At 40.3% G+C, this 24,549-nt stretch overlaps 1 protein-coding gene across 5 annotated transcripts; it reads left to right on the forward strand.

The window, feature by feature from the left end:
* On the forward strand, nucleotides 1–24,415 carry ATP6V1C2 (ATPase H+ transporting V1 subunit C2). Of its 5 annotated transcripts, none has more exons than XM_039331854.1 (14): nucleotides 1–295; nucleotides 581–648; nucleotides 1,912–2,075; nucleotides 3,428–3,495; nucleotides 6,700–6,785; nucleotides 12,446–12,540; nucleotides 13,314–13,405; nucleotides 14,715–14,813; nucleotides 17,321–17,389; nucleotides 18,301–18,393; nucleotides 20,140–20,233; nucleotides 21,893–21,990; nucleotides 22,332–22,461; nucleotides 23,212–24,415. In XM_039331854.1, the coding sequence occupies exons 3-14, from the start codon at nucleotides 1,947–1,949 to the stop codon at nucleotides 23,305–23,307; spliced, it is 1,149 nt and encodes a 382-aa protein (XP_039187788.1). In that variant the 5' UTR covers nucleotides 1–295; nucleotides 581–648; nucleotides 1,912–1,946; the 3' UTR covers nucleotides 23,308–24,415. The 5 variants fall into 5 exon arrangements, with proteins under 5 accessions (XP_039187788.1, XP_039187787.1, XP_039187789.1 ...); XM_039331853.1 differs by having other exon boundaries at nucleotides 584–648; XM_039331855.1 differs by lacking the exon at nucleotides 581–648 and having other exon boundaries at nucleotides 1–259.
* Nucleotides 24,416–24,549: the final 134 nt, after the last annotated feature.

Consider the following 24,549-nt stretch of genomic DNA (forward strand, 5'->3'; position numbering starts at 1 on the left):
CGTCCATCCCTGTCAGGCACCTCGAGATCTGAACCACGCAAAGGCTGGAAGGGGGAGGCCAAGGAGGAGCTTCGGCAAGCGCCACTGGCCAGAGGAAAGCGGCAGGATGGGTCTCTCCTCCCTCCAGCAAAAGGCGAAGCCGCAGCCGGTGGCGGTTCAGGTGCGGGTGGCTCCGCACCCTGCAAAGTCCATTCCTCCCCTTCCGGCGTCTCTCGGAGCTGCGCCTGCTGCCGGCAATGGAAGGGGCCGCCGCTACACGGTGAGCAGCACCTGTGGTGTCTCCCGAGGACGTGGGGTAAGTAAAGCGGTGGGAAAGTTTTCCCACCGCCTCCTTAGAGAGGCCGGTTGCTGCGCTACTGCGAAGCTCCGGCTGGGAGGGGGCGCGCGCTGCATCGCTGGCTTCGAAAAGAGACCCGAAACACTTAAAAGAGAAATGATGGGATCGGATCGGCCTCGGGGGAGTTTTCTACTGCTCGGTCCATTTTATTCCACTCGGATGTCGGCGCTGCGTCTTGGGAATAGAATGCGCTATTTGTTAGTCGTTGAGCTTGGCCGTTTACGTCCCTTCTGTTTCTAAAAGCAGTTAGGAGTGATGGGAAAGGCATTTTCGCCGAGCCGTTGTGAGCTACTTTCAACATCCAAGTAGACGTAAGTTATCCCAATAAAACTGAAAGCAAGCCTAGTTTGTGATATTTTTAGGATGCTTTGGTTGTTTTGTGTTTGAAAGGCAAAAGGCATGAATCCATCCCAGGCCATTTTAGAAAGGGGTCAGTTTTGCCTTGGAATCAATATTCGAAGGCCCACTACTAGATAAATTAAAGATTAAATGATGAAGGGAGAATTGAAGAACGTTGATTATGATCCCTTTTTACACCTATTAAAGCTATAGCCAACCGTTTCCCCTTCGTTTCATTATGGTTTCCATTTCTGAATGATCTTTCTGGCTTAAAGGATGGCTACATAGGATCAACCACACTCATTTGTCCCTAATGATAGCAGGCAGTTTCTGCAGATGGCAGCCTTTAACTAACCTGGCTTTCTCTGAAAAAACTACGCAGGGAGGGAGCTGATTACGGAAAAGATAGAAGACCACTAGGAAATCCCAGGGCTGAAGGCTAGGTTGGAAAACTGAAAGTTTCCCAAAAGACAGCTGTGGCAAACACCTTACGATGAACATAGATGCATCCATCTAATAACCAGGAGTCAAGCTCATTGTAGATAATATTTATCTTTTTTAAAACTGATAAAATTATCATAGATGCTCATATATGAAATGCAGGAGAAAACTGCTTCCTCTGCATTATTTCTCATAATGCCTTAGTAATTTTATATATACATTTCATTGTTCTAATATTTCTGAACAGGATGGCAACAAATATATATTAACTGTCTGTCATTTAGATTTTTACAATGAAGTTGATTTTTGTCACTTGTTTTGATACTTCTAATATAAAGGCGAAGGACAAAAACTTCTAGAATATATATTCTAAGCATGCTGGCTGGGGAATTCTGGGAGATGAGATCCATATATCGTAAAGTTGCCAAGTATGGAAAAAAAGGCCTTAAGATTTCTTCTCAGATAATGTTTCTTGCATTGGAATTATGAACAGATCAGCCTATTACTTCTGCAGATAATTGTGAATTGTCCCATGTTCCAGCACCCTTGCAATTGAAAACTCCTCCCTACTAACCAGATGAAACAATCCAGGCAGGGAGGGGAAAAAAAAAGGAACTACTTGCCTGTTGGTGACTTTGAAGAGAAGGTCACATTTAATTTTAGATTTGAATTGAAAGGTGATAGAAGTTTCCCTGTATGGATTGAAATACCAATAACTTTTTATTTTTTTTAAATGGATTTAAAGGTTTAGCTGATCTATTTTTGTGTTTTTTGTGTCCCCCCCCCTTCTTTAGTTGTAGTGATTTGTACGCAGGGATCCTTTTCTACCATGTCAGAGTTCTGGCTAATCTCAGCTCCAGGGGATAAGACAAATTTGCTTGCCTGGGACAGAATGAACACCGTGACTTCGAAAGCCAACCTATCCAGCAACAGCAAGTTCGCCATTCCTGACCTCAAGGTAAAAGGTGGATGAAAAGTTAGAAGGGGAGGGGGGAGAAGGAAGAACAAGACAAGAACAGGGCAGGGATCAAGCATATTTCTTCTTCTTTTTTAGTAGAGTGGGTCTCCATACAAGGAAAATTAGTCTGAATAATATATTTCATTCTGTAGCTTTCTGAAGTGCTTGAATTCTATGCGCCATTATTATCAATCAGTGGGTTAATTACTAGCCGAAAAACCTGGAGGTTTAATTTGGTTCTACTCAAGCCTGTCGTTTTCAGAAAATCTCAAAGAACTTTAGCTAGACAATCTATGAGCATCCTTAATGGTCACGATTCCAATTAAATCGAAGGGGAGCTCTGCCATAGATAGCCTTGTACAGAGACGAATTAAGTAAGATTTACTCACAAATAAACATAAATGCAATTGTAGCATTAATAAACTAAATCCGAATGAATTCAATGAGACTTAGTCCTAAGGAACCATACATTTCATTTGAATGGAGATTCATCACATTTTAACGGGTGTCTATAAAGAAAAGGGGGTGAGTGGGAATTATAACATGCATGCAATGTCATTGTGTCATATTTTACCATAACTGATTAAAAAATCATAATTTGTACTAATGCTGTTAGCATTTCTATTCAAAATAGGTTAGTTATTTCAATATTCATGCTATGTAGACTTTATCATAATTTAATTGACAGAACTTCAACTTATTAAATTACTTCTTCAATAACATCCTGCACTAACAAGTTAGTTTATTTTGGTTAGAGTACGAGATGTAAAAAAAAAATACAGGGATTAATAATATGACTATGATAGAAGTGCTGGCTGGTACCTGAAAAATCACCTTCACTATTGGTAAGATACTGTCAGTATCTTAAAGTGTAATAATTTCAAGAAGAGATGCAAGGAATTTATTTACTGCAACTGCTTTCTGCCCACATTATATATAAATAAGGTAAGGCTCTCTCATTTTAAAGAAGAAATGTTTCTTCTTACTGAAGTTTGTGAGGAAAATAAATGTTCTGTTCAGTGCCTTATGATTGCATATACAATATACTGTGAGTAATAAAGCTGTTGAGGAACACCAATAATAAAAATAGGGAAGAAGTCTTGTAGAAGTGGGTTTATAATCACATGATGATATGCAGTGTTTCCTTCTTTAGAATAGAAGAAGAGGCATTTCAGTCATTTTCTATTGAGAGAAAATATTCTCTCTGATTGACTTTGGCTTCCTCCAAGTGTCCTTAATACTTTGATTGCACAAAAGGACATCCAGGCCAAAAATAATAAAAAAGATCATTCTGGCAAAACAGTCGTGCAGCTCTTCTGTTTATGTTAAAGTATTTGTGTTCCCTTCCACAGGTAGGAACTCTGGACACACTGGTTGGCCTCTCAGATGAGTTGGGAAAACTCGATAGTTTTGCTGAAAGGTAAAATAGAACTTATTTACTGCACACAAAGACAACTGCATGTTGTTTCTCCAGGTCACAGGATTCCTGCCTGAACCCAACTCTGACTTGTTTAAGCTTGGCCTTAGAAGTCAGCCAGATCAGGCAGGTTTGGTTTTATTCTGTTTAAAGAAGAGTTGGGTCCAAACTCCTGTGTTTTATTTTGAATCCAATATGTTTGGATCTAGGGACACAGCCTTCGCCCCAAGTAATCAGCAAAGTCCCTGTGAAAAATGGTCCCTGCCCTCTTCATCATTCTATTCTATACAATTATTCTGAGAAGCCTTTACAGATATGAATCGGGCTCATAGTAATGGGAAATATGGGGGAAATAGCATTTTTTTTGCAGAAGCACTATGGATGCTTTTAAGAATATTGAAATAGCTCTATTCAGTTTTATTTGGCAAAAATGTCCATCTATTGCTAAATCTGCCCCCCTCCCAAGTCTTCAGTGTTCAGTAATAACACTGGTAATAACTGCCACTAAGAGACACAGGACTACCAAGATGCATTAGCACAGAATCTGGGAAATAAAATATAGGGGTGAAAATGAAATATATATTTGAAACACTATAGTGAGATTTGGCAGCCTAGAACAAAAGTTGGATTTTTTTTGGGGGGGGAAGGGTGGATAGGATGCTCCCCAGTCCTTTTCCCTTTTTACAATGAAAAGCAGAGTCAAATGGGCAAGGCAGATAAGAAATCCTACTTTCTCTCATTTCTTTTTCTGAATGCCCACTTTCCAATTCTCTTCCCCCTTTTGTCTATGGAGATTCTCAGTCATCCAGGTCATGGTTATCTCAAAGGTGCTTTTTCAAGTCAACTGGATTATGGTGGTGTTGTTTTTTTCCCCTTGAGGAAAAATATGTTTTGCTTCTCATCCAAGAAGCTTCATCAGTTCTGACTGGATAGTGGTGGGTGATGGAAGGATTAATCCTAATCCTTCCATTTCTCTCTCTCTCTCTCTCTCTCTCTCTCTCTCTCTCTCTCTCTCTCTCTCTCTCTCTCTCTCTCTCTCTCTCTCTCTCTCCCCTCTCTCTCTCACACACACACACACATACACACACACAGAGACACTATCCAGCCCGAACTGATGAAGCTTCTTGGATGAAAAGTGTGAAATATCTTCTTCCTCAAGAGAAAAAAAAACATAGTCCAGTTATATTTTGAAAAAGCAGCTTTGAGTCTTTCCCCTTTTCTTCTTAGTCCTTGCATCTGTATGAAAGATTAGAAGTATGAAGTTGTGTATTTTATTTAGCGGTTGGGATTTTTTTTTAAAAAAATGCAGAACATATGGGCCTGTTATTAAGAAATAGATTTGCTTCTCCTCGGTGGAACATTATTTCTCAGAATTCATCTGTTTTCTGACTAGGCTCCTAATACCGGTACTCTTATGGTCACCAAGAATTCAACTCTGCTCTATGCGTAGACATCCATTCCTAATTATGGTGGTGCCAAAATGACAAGAAATGGGTTGCCACTCTGATGCACATTTAATCTCCTGCCTGCTCCCCGTGTAGATATTCATTTTCATTTATTTATTATTAATTAAATTTCTGCATTACCCATCTCCCCTAAGTAACTCTGGGTGGTTTAAAATAGCATAATAAAACAATATAAACACCTGAATAAAAGCGGAGCTAAAAACAGAGTTAACAAGTTAAAGCTTACAAGTTAAAAGGGAAAAGATAAATATTTTTTAAATTTAAAAAAAAATAAAGTTAAAAATTCAGAAGGCTGCAAAGGTTAATGAGGCAACAGGAGTGCCCTCCAGCCACCAGCCATCCCCAGGGTTACATCATACTCTTAGACCCCCATGCTAATTGGAAGACCCACTTCTTAACTCATTTCCGGAAAACCAGAAGAATGGGGGGGGAGCTCACCTTACCTCTGGGGGGGGGGGAGATTTTCCAAAGGGCAGGGGCAGCTGCAGAAGTGCCTCATAATGGCAAGATTTCTGCCATGAGAATTCAACCCACATTTGTATTAACTGCATCATTTTATAGAAGAAGCCGAAAGTCTGAGGGGGAAACTCATCTGATGAAAGAACTGACTTGTGTGTGAGACTAGGGTGTTATAAAAATGAAGGCAACAGATGCTGAAGTCCATGGACAAAGAGGAATTGCTCTGAAGCTATGCCAATGAACTCAGCATTTATATTATAGTTTGCAGAGAAGCAGGTTGTTAGTGGAACTGTTATTAGATCAACATATGCAGGAAATGCTGGTACATCTAGCTGGGCAGCAGAAACCAGCCAGCGCTGCTTCTGACCAGCGTGGCAGGGAAGGGGCAAGAGTTTTCAGGGTCTCTTGTTTCCCCTGCAGTTTTATTACTTATTTACACAAGGAGGGGGAGAATTTTTCCATGTCACTTGAAGCAGCCCGTGGCATTCTGATCTCTCTACCCATCCGTTCTTGAGCGGTTTCCATCTCGGATGGCCCGCTTTCCTTGCAAACCTATTTTTAAATGCTCACCAAAGTTAAAATGGTATAGAATAAAGATGAGAATCCTGGGAAATTTGGGTGGAGAATTAATACTTCAAAAGCAAGTTAATGTCCATTTCTAAATATGTTTATTCTGGAGGACGCGCTTTTGGACTTTTCCAGTTCTGCTACATCAGTGTTCCATTACATGCACAAACGCACACCTGAAAGAAAGGAGTATCTGTGGATCCCATGGGCTTCAAAAATGCTTCCTCCATTCAGGCTACTACATATATACACACTCTGATTCCAGGTGTGCTTTTTCCTCTTCCGGAACAAGCCACACCTTATTTTCTTGACAACGATAGCAGTTGGGAAACAGACTTTGTAACATAAAGAACTTACTAGCACTGAATTATTAGTCCCATCCATCAGAGTTGGGGACAAAACAACAGGAAGTCATGCACTTAATGAATGAAAGAAAAGAGTATCTTCTTATTTTTAGTACCAGAACTCAACAGGTATTTTGTACAATACCCAACACACACTTTAAATAAAAAATAGCCAATTCCCTTTTTTTGTTATTGAAACTTCTTGTTAATCCATCATTGATGTTGATCTGTCATTTGCTCGTTTCTGCCTACACATTGGTTCTCATTGTAGGAACTATGAAAATGATTTTTTTTACTATCTAGCTGTAAGTTATTTCATGGTTCTCGAATTAAATTGAACTAAAATGTCACTGTTTTGTTCTTGTGTGAAGTGTAATAAAGAAAATTGCCCAGTATATTGGAGAAGTTTTAGAAGATTCAAAAGATAAAGTACAGGAAAATCTGCTGGCCAATGGAGGTAGGCCTTGAAATCATGGATATATTGTTGAGTTTGGATGTTGTTTGTTGTTTTCACTCAGTTTCCAGAAAGAATTGCTGGAATTAATATGCTCATTTATTAGAAACTTAGATGGTGCTTCTAGTTTTAGAGAATAATGCTTTTTCTTCACTGTATTATATGATTAAAAAATATGATTATCTTACAAGGAGTCCAGATTCCCAGAGAGATGACTATTACTCTACAATTCCATACAGATTTATTCTACAGATCACAAAGTATTTAATTGTTTCTAATGATAAGGAGAAATCCTTAATGGCAGTCAGCAGTGAAACACTTAGCACAAGGAAAAGTAACTATAACAGATAAGAAGAAGAAAATCAACTCAGGCTAAAATGACATTTTAAACTGCAATGTCTCGAGAGCATTGCAATTGACAACTTTTCACAGGCTAAAGTGGTATATGAATTGCTCCAAATTCAGCTTTAGTTCATACCTACATATAGAGATTTTTGTGCAATCTACTGAAGATTACCTTTAATGAACTGTTGAAATGACTATTGATAGCATAAGACCAGAATGGAATTCTGTTCTTTGGCAGACATCTTGCAGAATAAGGATGCCAAGTGATAACTTTACTTTTTAAGTCAGGTATTTTTGAAGATCAATCAATAATTGCACTTACTATATTTCAGGCACAAAGGACAAAATGAAATGTCTAAAGGGTATGTTGTGTTTGGGTGGCAATGTGTCTTGGCCAGCATGCACTAGTGTGTTTAATAATAGAGTTGAGCCCACATCTGGTTGTAGGGGTACAGTGATCAGGTTACGATGGATTTCTCTAGTAACAACCCCGTAGCTTGATCACCATCTCCCTATGACTCAGATTACTTCAGGTTTGCATCCTAGATTACTGTTGATTTTTCCTTTCCCTCAGTCTTTTTCTTTCTTTTTAACTTAACTCTGCATGTATAGTGAAAGGAACTGTAGTGACTACTGGAGCGTGTGAAACTTTCTGCATGCATCTATTTTCTTATGATCAATCGTATCATCAGTGTTCTTAAACGTGTAGTTTTTACTCAGTAGATCAGTTGGTGCTACTGGATCTAAGCTGTAAAAATTCAGATGAGGGTTTAGTGGCAGCAAATATAGCTTGCTGCTGCCACCTAGTGGTTATTTAGATTTTGCAGCCCGTGTCTAGTATATCCAGGGCTCTTCCTCACAGGTGAGGGCTGTTCATTAGTCCTTAAAGGGGAAAACAAAAAACAAAACCCCCAACACACACCATGTTGGCATTAGCAATGCTGTGCCTTTGCCAGTCTACATTCTCACTAGCCCATCGTACTTTCCTTATGTAGCTATTGCAGCCATTTTAAGGAAAAGAAGTGATGATTCCCCTTGTTTCATTTCCTATCCACCAAGTTATGCTTGCTGATTAGGAAACAGTCACCAATCTATTTCCCTCATGGGTGGGGAGTGAGGATGGGTGAATTAGATGATTGATTAGAATGGCAGATTAGCCCACTATGAAGTTGCCTGAGTTACAGTTAGTCCTCAACCTATGACCACAACTGGGACCAAAATCTCAGTTGTTGAGTGAAGTGCTCATTAAACAAGATGCCCACATGATCGCTTTGCTTAATGGATGCAATCCTGGCACATGCAGTTGCAGTCATTAAACAAACTTGTGTGTCTCCTAGGGCCTTCCTCATCCCTTGAGATGATGATATGCTCATTTCGTTATTGCTCTACCTCTCCACTAAGGAGCTGAAAATCCTCTTTGCTAAAATTCAAACAGGTTTTTCAGCCCTTGAACAAAGAGACAATCCACACATAACCTGGGCCAGGTTCCCAACCTGCCTCTCTGCACCTGTCTGTGGAAGTTCATGCTCATTACTCTATCACGCAGCCTCTCTCTGCTCTGCTTGGATTTCAGCTCCCCTTGTCTCTGGAGGCTCGCTGAAAGAGCTGCCTGCTGGAGGATTTCAGCTTCCCTCCATGCACAGAAGGAAACTCCTTCAGTGGGATGCAGAAAAAGATGAAATCTTAAGGATTTCAGCTCCATTTCTGCACTCTGCTGAAGGAGTTTAGCTCCCCTTGGCAGGCAATTCTTACAGCCACCCCCAGAGGTGAAAAGCTGTTCTCTCGGCAGGCAGCAGCAGCAGCTTGCAACCTTCCCTGCCAGCTTCCTCAGTGACTTTCTGGGGAAGCCAATAGAGCAGACTTCAAATGGTGATCACATGGTTGCAGGCTCTTGGCAACTGTTGTAAGTGGAGACAGATTGCCAAGCACCCAGATCATGATCATGTCACTGTGGGGATGGTGCAACATTTTGTGATGGTTGGAAGTGCTTTATGGACCGTAAAGCACCATTTCCAAGGCCATTGTACTTCTGGACTCTTATTAAACAAATGGTTATAAGCTGGGGATTATGGACATGGAGATCGGGACATGGGAAGAAGTGGAAGGGACCACTGCCAAAGCTCCTTGGATCATTTGAATTTGTCAGTCAGATCATTTCTGAACATGTGTAGGGTGTCCTGAAAAAGTGCTAAACCCGTGTTCCAAAGTAGCTTGGATCCACAAGTGTGGAAGACAAGCAACAGGTGAAACAGAAAGGAGCTCTGATGCTGTCAGTAAGTGACTTTCCATTTTAAGCAACTGGCAGTAATCAAAAGACAACCATGCAGTACATGTGTGTGACAAACTGACCTCCTGAATCACACAATTCTGGATGGTCTACACATAACCACAACATATATCATTATGGCACCTACTGCTGTCAAAGCCAAAATAAAGGGGACAAACTATCCTTTCCTCTCCTACCAAGGGGGATATATGTATCTATGATGTGGTGTGCAAAGGGTCACAAGAAGTGAAGCTACACAAAGTGATCTGGGAGCATTGCCCAGTGGGGATAATAATTCTTGTCAGCAGCAGCAATGGAAAGCTTTTACTGGTGACAGACCATAAGAGCACATTGTTGGCAGAACCCGACTCCTTCTCTGCAATATAGGACTAGTGCTTTTTCAAACAACAACAACACTAAACCCACTTATATATTTTAATCCATAATATAAGGGAGACCATGAGTTCCAATCCTGCCTTAGCTACGAAAGCCAGCTGAGTGACCTTGGTCCAGTCACTCTTTCTCAGCCTAACTCACCTCAGAGAGTTCTGTTGAAATGAATGGGGCAGGCCTTGTGAGCAAAGCACTCTCTGTGCACTTAAAATGACAATCACAAGTTATAGTTCTGTAATGGATTATTTGCATTCAGGGTTTATTCAAAAGAAATGAGTACAGAAGAATATGTGAGAACTACAATAAAGTGTGGCACGGTGGAATATTTCTGTTTAAAATCCATTTCCTTTCCTTTCAGGAAGGAGACAGAAAGGCTTAAGGCAGGAGTATCAAATCTTGGCAACTTTAAGACCTGTGGACTTCAACTCCCAGAATTCCTCAGCCAGGAATTCTGGCTGGGGAATTCTGGGAATTGAAGTCTACAAGTCTTAAAATTGTCAAGGTTGGACACCCCCAGTTGAAGAGAAAGGAAAGGTCCAGTTAGTTAGCATCATGCGCACTCAGGGTGCACTTAGGAATTTTACAAACATTTTTGGAAGGAGTCCATTTGCTTCTTGAATGTCCCTATTGAGCTGTCTCATACATATTTTATAGAAGATGAAGCCTGTTGATTTCAGATCTCCAAGTCCTAAATTCTTGCTGTGCGCATTAGATTTTCCACACCCAGGAAATATAAGCAGGTAAGATGACTCTTTCTAGGAGAAGCAACACTCTAGAGAAGGACTTTGAGATACCAAGATGGAGCCAGTCTGATACCCCAAAGGAAGGGGATTGCTATAGGCATTTGAAAGAGACACACTGTCCACTAAGGCAGAGGTCACCACACCTGCTTACGTACCAGTCAATCATTTATTTCTTTAGAGCATCTGGATTTGCATTGTGAGTGTTGAGCCCCATAAGTTTCTTGGACACATAGTCTCTCCCAACAAAGGGGGTCTCTAAGTGAAGAAGGTTTCACTTAAGAATTCCTTCTTTTTGTGTGTTATTAAGGCCTCATTAAAAACTACACAAAGTTGCTGGGGTGTCTAGAAACATCCTTGAATGTTCTTTCTTCTGTTTTTTTTTCCAGCTCCAGATGTTTGTGTGTGTTTGTTTGTTCCTGCACACATATATTATTTAAAACATGGCTTTAAAAAAGTATTTTGCCCTGCATTAGGTTCCCCCCCCCCTTGATTATTTTACTCCCCTGCTTTATCTCCACGCTACTTTTGATATCATAGCAAAGGTCACTTGAAAGCTTTTGGGTGGTACAAGGAGGACTGCAGTGGGGATCCCAGCATTAAAGCATACAATTCAGGATCCAATCCTTCATGCATTCCTTTAGTTCTGGTTTCTCCCACTGCCTAGCAAAATGCCCTTTATGCACCCGTTAATAGTCATGAATTTGGTCCTTATTGAAATACTAATCCAATTAACATTTAAAAAGCTCCATCTGCACTGAAGAGCTATAGCAAAGTCAAGCAGAGGGACTTTTCTCCTGTAACGAACAGGAAAATCTGCGGATATCTCATTTCAAGCAGCTTTTATGTTCATGCAGAGTAATGTAGGTTGGTAGATTTTTTGACAGAAGTGAAATTTACGTGAGATTTTGCACACTCTGAGTATGTTAGATGGTCTCTGTACGTGTCATTTTTTTTATCCCTCTAGAAATAAGCCCCAAATCTGATAATAAGTTTATAAAAGAAAGCAGTCCCCTACCAATATAAAGATTTTATATGTTTGTTTGTATCCTGCCTTTATTATTTTTACAAATACCTCAAGGCAGTGAGCATGTCCAACATATCTTCTTCCTCTTATTTCCTCCACAACAACAATACTGCGACATGGGTTTGGCTGAGGGAGAGTAATTGACTTCAAGTCACCCAGCTGATTTTTCAGGCCTAAGGTGGGACTAGAACTCCCAATCTCCTGGTTTCTAGCATGGTGCCTTAGCCACTAGACCAGGTGTAGGCAACCTTGGCTCTTTTATGACTTGTGGACTTCAACTCCCAGAACTCAGGAATTCTGCGAGTTGAAGTCCACAAGTCATAAAAGAGCCAAGGTTGCCTATCTCTGCGCTAGACCAAACTGACTTAAAAAGCCAGCCACAAAAAGGAGAGAACTAAAACTACAAAAGCAGTTTTTTAAAATATATAAAATAAGTTAGGGGTTTTTATGGTTCCCCAGCCAATATGAACTATATCTTTCGGGACTCCAGTTCTTGCTGGTTGTTAGCTGTGAAGCATTTTGATTCAGTGACACATTATGTGGGCCATGGATTCTCTAACCCTGCCCTAAATTAAACCTTATTACTTTTAATCACAGTCTTTATTCTCTTATTTGCTAACTATATTGACAAGATGAGAACTAAGATGAATATATTCCTCTTCATGAAATTAATTGGGTGAATATTTTTAAATTGTAAACAATTGGCATGGTGGGCCTTCAGATCTGGATTAGTATCTAGAAAAGGGAATAAATATAAAATGGCAATCCTTATCCAAGCCATATCCTAAATGCAAGCTAATCTGAATGCAGGTTTTCGTGCAAAAAGAATACTTTATTCTCAGAATAATTCTTATACGCATGCAGTTCACTGGATTTATTTTTATTGTTTCAGTTGACCTGATTAGTTACCTGACAAAGTTTGAATGGGACATGGCCAAGTATCCAATAAAACAGCCACTGAAGAACATTTCAGAAGGATTAGCAAAGGTAATCATCGTTTTTCCTCCTTTCTCCTATGCTGAGAAGCACCTTATAAGAGCTATTTCTCGGAAATGATAATAAAATGCAGTTAATTAAGTGCATTTAATTACTTAGGACAGCTTCCTTAGGAAACCAGTTCTGGAAATGATGGGTACTGATTTGCTTTGAAATTTATCACAAGGCAAACTAGGGCCTTTTCCCACACTGTCAAATTCTAGCATTATGGAAAATATCTTCTTCCTCATCTTTCTCCCCACAAAGATATTCTTGTCTGAGAAGAAAAGAAAAAAAAATAAACATTTAGTATCTATGTTGTCTTAAGAAGTATCTCCTGTGACTTAAGGAGACCATTTAGCTTATAACTCTAAATGTATATATTTAAGTCTGTCTTAGAAGCAGTCACAAGTCTGTCACACAGCAGTTTTCAGCAGAGCATTTATTTCTGTATCTGTAAATCTGAATTACAAGTGTGCGTTTAATGAGGGGTTTCACCCTGGTACAAGGAAGGATTTTCTTCAAGACCATAACAGAGCAAGGATAAATCAATTTCCTCCTTCCCTTCTCCCTCCAGCTGGTGTTAAGAGAGAAAGACAGATGTAGGTATTTAAATTGCAACTACCGTAAAATGGAAACTAAGTTTAGTTTTGGCCCTTTGGTAAGTCTAACAATAGAATCTATATTCTTTGTAGACTTTTGCATGTATGGAATTATTAAAACGCTCAACTTTAAAATGGATGCAGAGTTCCTATTGCTCAGCTGGATTTCCTTTTTATGTTTAGCAAATTACACAAATTGAAGCAGACATGAAAAGCCGAGCAGCTGTCTACAACAACATCAAAGGAAATCTTCAGAATCTGGAAAGAAAAACGATGTATGTGTTTAGATAAGTTTTAATGCGTTTTCTGTATACATTGGGATACTGTTATGACCTGGGGCTGGGCACTGGCGACACAGCCAAAGTAAAAGGTTAACTCCCTTTTATTGCTCCAACTTTCCCTCAAAATTCCCACCATTCACTACAAGTCCAAGAGCAAGTTCTAAATGCACACACACCCTTCTCCAATAGTTCCTGGTTACTAGAAGTCCAGGGGAGCAGCACAGTTCAGGAAGCTTGGTCACTGGGTGTCGCAGAGCTGTGTCACTTCGAAGTCCAGCAAGGACCAGGGCCAGGGCCAGGGCCAGGGCCCAGGGCCAGGGCCAGGGCCAGGCAAGGCAAGGCAAGGCAAGGTAGCAAGATGTTGGTAACAGCAAGTGTGGCTAGAAAAATGCCACGCTTGTTCCCGACAAAAGTTGCTCCCCAAGGCGTCTCTTTAAATCCTATTCCTCTGGTGAGCCTTGTCAAGAGGGGTGGGGCGCCCTCCTTCTGAGTAGTCGGGCCGAGTAGTTGTGCTCAGGGATTGGGCAGGAGAGGCAGTTGCTCGTCTCTGGAGCTCCGTCGCTCCTTTGCTCTACTGCCTGCCCTTTCCTCCCCCCTTGCTCGGTCATCCTGTGTCCTCTCTTCTTCCCTGGTGACCCTTCCGAAGGATCTGGGACCGCCTCTTCCACCTCTTCCGGTCGTTCCTCCTGGGCCAGAGAAGCAGCGCCATCTCCCTCCGTGGGTCCCATCTCCATCTCCATCTCCTCCTCCTCAGACCTGGCTCCGAGGAGGCCATGGCAAATACTGACTTCCTATGACAACGTCTTAACCTGTTAGCTGCACTGGAATATAGTAATACAGACAAGTACCATGGCCTTAATCAGGGAGTGGGTTTTGATGCTTTTGAGTCAATATTGATGATTTCTAGTCACTTCTGGACAAGTCAGCAAGTTGCCATTGCTTGCTTCCTAGGGCTAAGAGAGAGTGATTGGCCTAATATGGTTTCATGCCTAAGCTGGGACTAAAATTCACGATCTCCCAATTTCTAGCCTAGAACCTTAATTATTACATCAAATTGGCTCTCTAGTCAGCTCTTTAGTGGATCTGCATTAATTAATTAATCTGTTTAAATAAAATTTAAAAAGTGCCTAGTTCCTCTAAGCTTACTATACAGTATAACGGCTGAATTTGCTTTAAGTTTGTCCAAACATTCCCTGAAAACATTTTCTTTCTAGTCATCCAATTAAGCATTTCTTTAACATTTAGAAAGTATAAATGGTGTGGTAATTCTGTACTGATCCTTTCTCCCTTTTTTCCCCCCCAGAGGAAATCTTTTGACCCGAACATTAACCGATATAGTGAACAAGGAAGACTTTGTGTTGAACTCCGAATATCTCATCACTCTCCTTGTTGTAGTTCCTAAGTAAGAAAACGTGGGCTTTCCTATGGATGGGTTTAATTGTAACGCTCAAGGTTTACATAGTGTTTTAGAGAAAAATCTCTGTATACGGGATGGCAGTTTTGCCAGGAAAATTTTGGTGAAATGAATTGATAGAAAGTCCTCTACTAACCAAAGAGTTAATGGAAAAGGGCAAGGTTGGAGCCAGAGGCTTTATTGCCTATCGTAAGTTCCTCAGCTCCGTTCTGCTCAAATTCACACTGGGAATGTATCTACGGGTATTCTTTGCATAATGACTGCCTTGTTAGTGACCATTTGAAGTCATTTTGGCACTGAAAATGTAATTTTATGATCGGCTCCTTGCCCTTGCAACCATTGCAGCCATTTCTGCAGCTACATCAGGGGTCCCCAACCTTGGCAACTTTAAGACCTGTGGACTTCAACTCCTAGAATTCCCCAGCCAGCCATGCAGAAATTTATGGCCATTGCAGCATCCCATAGTCAGACAATCACCATTGGCATGCTTCCTAACTGGCTTCCGAGAAGCAGAGCTGATTAAGAAGAAACCGGCGGTAAAATTGCAAGTTGTGGTCACTTGGGGGTCTCACTTAACAATCATAACAACCATGGCAGACAGAAGTGAGGTTGTAAGTCTGTTGCAGTCACATGTCTCGCTTAATGACTGCATCGCTTAGTAATGTAGTTGCTGGTCCCAGTTGTGATTGTGAAGTGAAGTTTATCTGCACTGTAAATAGGAGCACTCCATATGACAGATTCAGAATACAGGTAGTCCTTGACTTACAACTGTTTGTTTAGTGATTGAAGTCACAACGGCACTGAAAAAAAGTGACCTAGGACTGTTTTTCACACTTACGACCACTGTGGCATCCTCATGGTCACGGGATCAAAATTCAGACACTTGGCAGCCGACTTATATTTATGATGGTTGCTGTGTCCCGGGGTCAGGTGATCAACTTTTGCGACAAGCAAAGTCAATGGGGAAAACCAGATTCACTTAATAACCGTGTTACTAATTTAACAACTGCAGTGATTCACTGAGCAACTGTGCCAAGAAAAGTTGTTAACGAGGCAAAATTCACTTAATGAATGTCTCACTTAGCAACAGAAATATTGGGCTCCATTGTGGACATACGTCGAGGACTACCTGTACTACGGGGCAGTGAGGATTTCTTTATTTTTCGAAACTGTAGATGCTGTTTTTTTCTTTGTAAAATAAATCCAAGGATGCTGGCACACACAGAACATCTTTTGTTTAGGCTTACTCAGAAGTAAAACCCATAGAAATAGAGCTTGGTATTTATCAACAATTCCTCAGCTCCTCTCCGTTACCGTATTAGTAGTTGCTTCAGATAGATATAGAGAAGGGGAGGTGAACGAGGGAAAGAAGAGCATCATGGAATCCTTGTAGACAAGATTCGATATCCAAGTAGCCCCTCCAGTTATGATTTACCCCAAAAAAGGGAATTCAAAGTTCTGATGGTCAGCCTCCCTCCACAGTTATGTGATTGAACTTTGGGCACTCTGAGACACAGTTGCATTTACAGCTATTTGCGATGTCCCGCAGTCACAAGGCCACATTTTATCAAAACCTGACAACTTCCAGTTTCTGGCAAAGTTGTGCAAAACCAAACTTTGGTTCGCTTAATGACCGCAGTGTTCGCTTTACGACTGCCGCCTTTGCTTGACGACCACTGAAAAACAGGCATAATTTTACAACGTATCACAGTATATACGACCCTAAATGGCGGGCTCCAGTACGCTTATATGTAGAGCAGTGTTTCTCAACCTTGACAATTTTAAGGCATGTGGACTTCAATTCCCAGAATTCCACAGCCAGCACTGCTGGCTGTGGAATTCTGGGAGTTGAAGTCCACATGCCTTAAAATTGTCAAGGTTGAGAAACACTGATGTAGAGGATTGCCTATATGTTAGAATGGATTCTAATTGCAATGAGCCTAAAAAGTTTCCCGAAAATGGAAACTTCAATATGAACTCTGAATGCTCACCTCTCAAGTCTTAGGCCCAGCACCATGCTTGAATCCACTTTTGTCAGCTCACTCGGGAAGACAATTCAAGGGTCTTAACCCTAGCTGTTTACACTGGAAGCCTGCTAACCCTTAGAAAAAAATGGAATGGGGATCGGGTAACTTGTGTCTTCCAGCTCAGGAAGCCCAACGCTCTCCCAATGGAGATTGAGTGGAGCTTAAAATTTCAGTTCTTCTTTTTTAAAAAGTTTTGGTTAAAGGGTAAAAGGAGTGCCTTGCAGAGAATAGCACAGTTTTAGCCACTTTCAGAATTTGGCACAGAAGATGCTGCCTAGAGGCTCAAGCTGATGGAAATTGAACATCCTTGTCACACAGGGTCAATTTTCTTGTGGTGCTTTCCCCCCTCCCCTCCACTTATCAACTTAGCATTAAGATTTTCTGAATTTCTGTAAAGAGAATTGACAATCATTATGCTTAAAGTAGCCCTTTATATAGAGATACTGTACAACATTTGTCTTGTTGTAGATCAGGCTATGTGCAATGGCAAAAAACATATGAATCACTCTCGGATATGGTGGTTCCTCGCTCTACGAAGTAAGTACAACTTTTGGATTGCCTTGTTTCTCTAACAGATTTCAACCTTATGCTAAGAATTGTTGGGAGTCAGGTGGCATGCAAGTTTAATAAATTATTATTTTTCTGAATGATCTCTCCGTTTCCCCTCATGTACTACTTCCCTATCCTCCTAGTATTGTCATATTCTGATTTGGAAATGCTTTGCTTGAAATTTTTTCCCGAATTGGCATGCTTCTGATTTGGATATTCTGGAATATGAACATTGCAGGGGGTCCTTGAAGGAACTTAAATAGGATTAGACATGGCTGAGTCTCCTCTTCTACTAGGAATTTTGAAAAAGAAAGAATTTGGATTGTGGCAAATTGTGATAAGAAATATCTCTTGTTTTTATTTTTAAAAAGTATTAAATATTAATACTGTCTTATTGCATAAAATTTTAAAGGATGCTGGGGGAGGTTGATTTAAAGCTGCTGAGTTTTCCTTTTTGATATTTCTTCTTATATAACAAGATTGCTTTTTATTGCCAAGGAAAGGAAAGGAAAGGAAAGGAAAGGAAAGGAAAGGAAAGGAAAGGAAAGGAAAGGAAAGGGGCACCGTAAGAGGAATGTAGGTAGCAATTTTTGGAAAGTGGGTTCAATTGTTTTCTGAAGAACTCAGTGTCTTCTGTTAATCACATGAACTTGGTGGTAGTGGCAAAATGGAAGCTAAAAAAATCTATGTAACAATAGAGTATACAGTATCACAGTATTATTGTGTGGATTAAGAAACTGCTGAGGAAGTAATTGAATCTGACAATTACCAATTACGACAGGTTATAATAATAATTAACAATCACAATTACACACTTATCGTTAATTGCTTTGGCACCCTATCAAGGAAAGGCAGGATAAGTTTTAGAATAACTGGAGCAATGTTTTTGATTCTTCCAGGATGATCGCTGAAGACGCTGAAGGAGGGCTCTTCACAGTCACCCTGTTCCGAAAAGTGATTGATGACTTTAAGACCAAAGCCAGAGAGAACAAGTACTGTTTTCTTTCTACTTCTATGCCAGAAAAGCAAAATAGTTCAGGCTCTTTCCCCAGTACTGAAGTGAAACTAGACACGTCCATGTAGTTATTCATCAGAGCTCTTTGAATAATTTGCACATGGCTGGATCCAGGGGTGGGTCTGTTTGCATCAGCAGAACAGGAAGACCAGGCAGCCAATTCTTCTCTGCCTTCCATGAATCTCCAGGATGTAGTGGGGAAAGTCTATTATATGAATGGACTTCTGTTTAGCTTACGTTAAGGACACACACCATTCAGCTATGTTTTAACCAGATTTTAAACTTGTTTAAGGATATTTTCATACATGACTATCTAGGACTAGGTCAACCCCGAAGAGATAGAAAAGAGAGGAAGATCATTTTAAAATATCCAGTTTAGCCAAGTACGTTCACGGAACAATACTGAGGAATGGATGACAAGTAAGGCAGTCTTAAATACCATGGCTTTTTAATCAATCTGATCATTTTCAAATGTTTGATGCTTACATATTAAAGCTTAAACAATCCTAACCCTTGAACAATTTGAGGACTCGGTTACCTGAAACAACCCGTTTTGTTGAATCATAATATTTACAATCATTTTGCCAATAACACCACCACTTGTAGGTTTCCACATAATGCTAAGCAAGAGACGAGCTCTCTTGGTAGTATCTTCTATGTACTGTATGAGATTCCCCCTCTGGGCTAGGCTTTGATTATAGGTGGTCCTCAACTTATAAACGGTTGCTTAGTGACTGGTCAAAGTTACGATGGATTTCCCTGAGAATACGTGTTACCCAGTTCTGAAGTTCTGACAGCCACCTCCCAAGTCATGTGACTGCATGTCAGGTGCCTGGCAGCCAGCCTGCATTTATGGATGTTTGTGGCGTCTGGTCACATGAGAGTGTTTTATCCATAGCAAGCCATTAGTTCACTTAACAGCCATGGTGTTTGCTTAACAATTGCTGTGAGAAGTGGGTGACCTGTTTTACGACCATCACGACTTACAACCATGATGGGAAGTCTCCATTGCAATCCTAAGTTGAGCTCTACTTGGTATCCTTGGAAGATATACTCTGTTTAGGCACATCATGGAAGTGTATGAGTGCCAGCTTGAACTTGCAAGTTATTCTTATACAAATGTTTTGGATTGTGGCCTAATGAGGTGTCCATTGGGAAGGCCTCTAAAAAGTGAAGGTGTTGGAGGCTATCACAAAATCAAAGTCTTGCCCCTTTTTCATGTACACATGATGGCTATATAAAGGGATAAGACTTCAATTGGGCCTATCCTCTTGAATGTTTTGATGATTCTTCTTCCCCTTCCCCACCACCACCTCAACTGGTGCTTCAGTAGCCTAAATCATCACTTATTTTGACCACTGGCTCTCCATCCAAAAACACCCAGGGTGGCTGTTAAATTCAGAGAGGAAGGATAGGATATAGGAAAAAATAAGAAACCCGTCATAACTTCAGCTAATGAGTCACTTTTTCCAGTCTGATGCATCGGGAGGGACTCATGGAGCTGAAAATAAAACGAGCTTATTAAAGATGACAAGAGCTCCTGAAAGCTTTGAAAATTAGTCTAATGTGACTTACTCCCACACTGCCAAAACTTACCTTCTTTCCCAGCTAAGCTTTCAAAGTGTACCTTGTGGTTTAAAAGAGCATTTGTGTTCAAAAGCCCAGGCAGGGAACAGCTTTCTAAAAGCCCAGGTGCTGAATGTCTACACTGATTTCTTTTCAGGTTCATGGTGCGGGAATTTTATTTTGATGAAAAAGAACTGAAGTGTGAAAAGGACGAAATGAGGAAGTTAGCTTCTGATAAGAAGCAACAGTATGTGAGTAAACTTCAAGTTGTGCGTATTGACTTCTGTGCCCCACTTGCTGACTGTTTGCCAAGTTACCAGACGATCTCACTGTTAATGATTTGCCCAGAAATGCTATACATATTCTTGGGATGACAGCCAAGACAATTCATTATCCAAAAGTGTTGTTCACAACACATTTAACCCGATTGCTGAATTAATCCATTGCCATAATCTGCATGACTCATTGACCCATGAATTAATCAGTGACCTACGTTTGCACCGCAGGCTAAACCTGGAAAAAAGGAACCAAATTTAACACATTGTGAATACAGCTATTATGTTTGTAGTTTATGTTTACAGGGCTGGTTACACTTGTAAATTTTTGGAATGTGCATATGCGTGGTTGAGAACTAGTTTGCTGTAGTGGTTAATCCACCACGTAAGAAACTGGGAGAATGTGACTTCTAGGTTGGGGCTCAAAGCCATTTGGGTAACCTTGGGCCTGTCACTCTCTCTCATCTCTAGGAAGGAGGCAAGGGCCAACCATTTTTTAAAAACTTTGCCAAGAAAACTGCAGGGACTTATCCAGGCAGTTGCCAAAGCCAATGCTGATTCAAAGGTGCATGCATGCATCCAGATGCACGCACGCACGCATGCACGCAAACAAACACACACAACCTTATTAGGCACAAACCAGTGCAGTTTTCTCTCATCAACACAGTGTTTTAATATAATAGTAGATGTAGTCCAGAATAGTACTCTTGATTTTCTAAAAACGGGACTTTCAACTGTCTTCCCTGTGAATGGATATTACCTAGTTTTGTTTGATTAATATGGCCATCCATCCTACATAAATACCTTTGGGCAGTATATAAGGATTAAAAGCACACAACCCACAAAATACAAGCTTCAGTGCTCACAGATAAAACAATGACCTCCACTCTCAACTAGTACTACCCCCCCCCCCATAACAACAGCAATGGACATTGCATAAACCTCCTGACCCAAATGCCTGGGAAAATCATTATCCTTTGAAGGTGAACGGAATGCAACCCAACAGACACCATTCAGATGGGTTGGCTAGCTCTTCTGCAAGTTTTTCCCAGCCAGAGGTAGCACCACGATCTGTAGGCTTGACTACTTGAGTCATTGGCTAGTATGTTTCATCCATTTTTGGAGGGCTTGAATTTTGAAGGAATGAATGGGTAACTGAAGCCTCCATAGGCCTTACTTGTACGAAACCCATGAAAACATGCCATCAATGAATATCAGTGAACTGGAGGTGGACTTTTGGGGCACAACTGCGAGTTCTGGAGGCCATAAAATAGGATTGGACATATATGCATGTGACAAGCTCTGCCTGGATGACAAATTCCCGCTATGTCAACTCTATTTTTGCTACCAAGGAGTTGTTTTTTAATCACTGGATGCTGAATCATATTACCTGCATCCTTCCTGGGAGGGGCCAAGGATCACAATTAGCCATTTTGGTTAAGTATTATGGGAGCATGACAATACCTAAATGTAATTTAAGACTCTGTTTAATTTAAGAAAGTGGATTACATTGCTCCTCACATATTTCATATTATTTTGTGAAATTTTCAAAAAAATGGGCCATCAGTTTGGAACCTTTTGAGAATTACATTTACAGCTCTTCTATTAACTGATATTGTATTTTACTCATTAAAGGGTCCTCTGTTGAGATGGTTAAAGGTGAACTTCAGTGAAGCATTTGTGGCTTGGATCCATATAAAGGCACTAAGAGTTTTTTCAGAATCTGTCCTCAGGTAAACATGAAATTTCATAGGATACATTTTTTCCCAAAGCAAAGCACAATCTCGGTTCAATCATTACAGATCTCGGTTGATCAGTTTAACTTTCTCATTGATTTTAAATATATTTTGTGGTAACATGTGGATCTTAACAACATTCCAGGAATAAACAAACTGTAATTAGGCAAATGTTGTGATAGAGTTAATAAGGAAAATAAACAATCTTTGATGCAATTTAAGACTAAAAACTCCTAGTCACAAAGAAAAGCAAAATGAGGATAGTTGATAGGTAATGTGAAAATCTCTTGCATTGCTTTCGGCTGCTGCCAGTTTAACACCCATTGAATTTGTTCAAGATATGGATTACCAGTGAACTTCCAGACAATGCTACTTCAGCCTAATAAGAAATCCATGAAGAGGTTGAGAGAAGTACTAAATGCAATTTTCAAGCATCTGGACGAAGTAGCAGCAGCCAGCCTAATGGATGTAAGTATACCATTGCAGGTGGCCCGCCAAAAGAGGTAGATGGCAAACAAGGGCTGCGGGAAGCATAGGACAAAATGGGTAGTGTCTCCTATTCTGACCCTTCCCCTCATCTCATTTTTGACACCGCCTTCTGCCTCCCAATCAGGAGGCTGTTGAATAAAAGGTAACAATCATTTATAGCTGAGGTGAGGAACTATGGCCCCTTTATGATTTGTGGACTTCAACTCCCAGAATTCTTAAGCCAGCATGGGAATTTTGAGAGTTAACGTCTATAGGTTATAAAAGTGCCATAGTTCCCTAACACAGTATGTGTGGAACCCCAGGGCTGCAGTTACTCCATCCTTAAATTGGCTTACCTTATTCCTGTTAACATCTGCTGTGAAGTTTTCAGAAGATCTAGAGCAGGAGTGTCAAACTCACAATGTCATGTGATGTGTTGCGACGTATTGCACCTTTTTTTCCATTGCTGGCAATGGGGTGGGTGCAGTTTTGGCATGATGCATCCGGCCTGCGGGCCGACAGTTTGACACCCCTGATCTAGACTTCTAATGAGGAATCAGCTTCGTTACACTAAGTCTGGAAATTTCCAGTTTAACATCTGTATTTACTGCTTGTTGGAAGTCTTTCATTTCACAGTACTTCTATTATGCTTATTGATGTTTCTTAAGTATCCTGACATTCAGTAAAAATTGTAGCACCTATCTATAAGTTTGAAGGGCCTCACCCTACTTTATTTTAATCTTTTCCCAGACTTCAGTTGACATTCCTGGCTTGCAGCTAAGCAATCAAGACTATTACCCCTATGTCTATTTCAAGATTGACCTCAGTCTTCTCGATTCCAGCTAAAGTTTGCTGGGCCAAGTGTGACTTGTTTTTCAGTATTGTTGGATATGATTGTGAACGAAATGTCACCCACTCAAGCTGTTTTGTTTTTAATACAAATATAATAGGAATGTGGCCCTTTCCATGCAGAAAGAGCAAGTAATTTTAAGCACCTGTTAACTGTAGTTCCTAGATTTGGCTTAATGATAAGCAGACTAAGTGCTTTTTACCATTTTAACAGTTAAAAGATCCTGGAAGCTTTTTCCTGATTATATTAGAAAAGATGCTTTGCAAGGTATTGTGTTATAATTGTATTTATTGTAAATAACCCTGATCGTCTAGGGTTTTAAAAAAATTTAAAAAGTAGTTTAAGGTAGAAATATCCTGGAGTCATACATCTAATTTGTTTAATGTATTGATTCAGTCAATACAGCAGTTACACATTAAAATAGGAGGAAATGTGTTTGGGAAATTAATTTTAATTTAACTAGTTGCTTCAGTTTAGCATGTAAGAAATCCAGATAAAAAATTTTAATCCCTTTTTTCAGTGAAACAGCTTTCCCTTCCACTGAAGACTGACTCACTGTAGACATAATACAGAATTTGAAATCTCATTTTTTTTCCAGTTTGTTGAAAGTACTATGGTCTTTTAAGTGTCCAACGTGGATTAGAATAAATGGCAGCACTTCCTCTCACCACCATTGGTTGACAATGTTACAGTATAGATAAACCTCCTTCAATGCTGCTCAAAGGGTAGTTTACAAAAAAAAAAAAAGTAAAGCCTAACAAAAAGCTCCAATGATGCTGGAGCCTTGGAGGCCCTAGAGCAGGGGTGTCAAACTCGTAACATCACGTGACGTGATGTATTTCAACTTTTTTGCCATTGCCAGCAATGGGGTGGGTGTGGTTTCGCTATGATGCATCCGGCCCATGGGCCGGCAGTTTGATACTCCTGCCCTAGAGTAAAGTGAGCCTTTTTTTAAAAAAGAGAAATACTGCTTTTTGGGGAAGGAGAATATAACACTGATACTTGGGATTTTTCTTATATCCTTCCAAAGAAATCACGTCTTCTGTTATAGGAGTATTATACTTTACAATTTAATATTATACTAAAATTAGTCTCAAATCATAATTCTGGTTTATCTGGGAACATTATTTGTCAGAGACAATGAGAATTAGCTGATTGCTTACTAGTTTTCTTGAGTTACCATGAAGGAACTTTAGTCCTTAAAGATACCCACTGCGTCAAGATAAACCTATCACACA

Source organism: Crotalus tigris, unplaced genomic scaffold (assembly GCF_016545835.1).
Source record: "Crotalus tigris isolate CLP2741 ecotype Arizona unplaced genomic scaffold, ASM1654583v1 scf7180000024439.5362192, whole genome shotgun sequence".
NCBI lineage: Eukaryota > Metazoa > Chordata > Lepidosauria > Squamata > Viperidae > Crotalus > Crotalus tigris.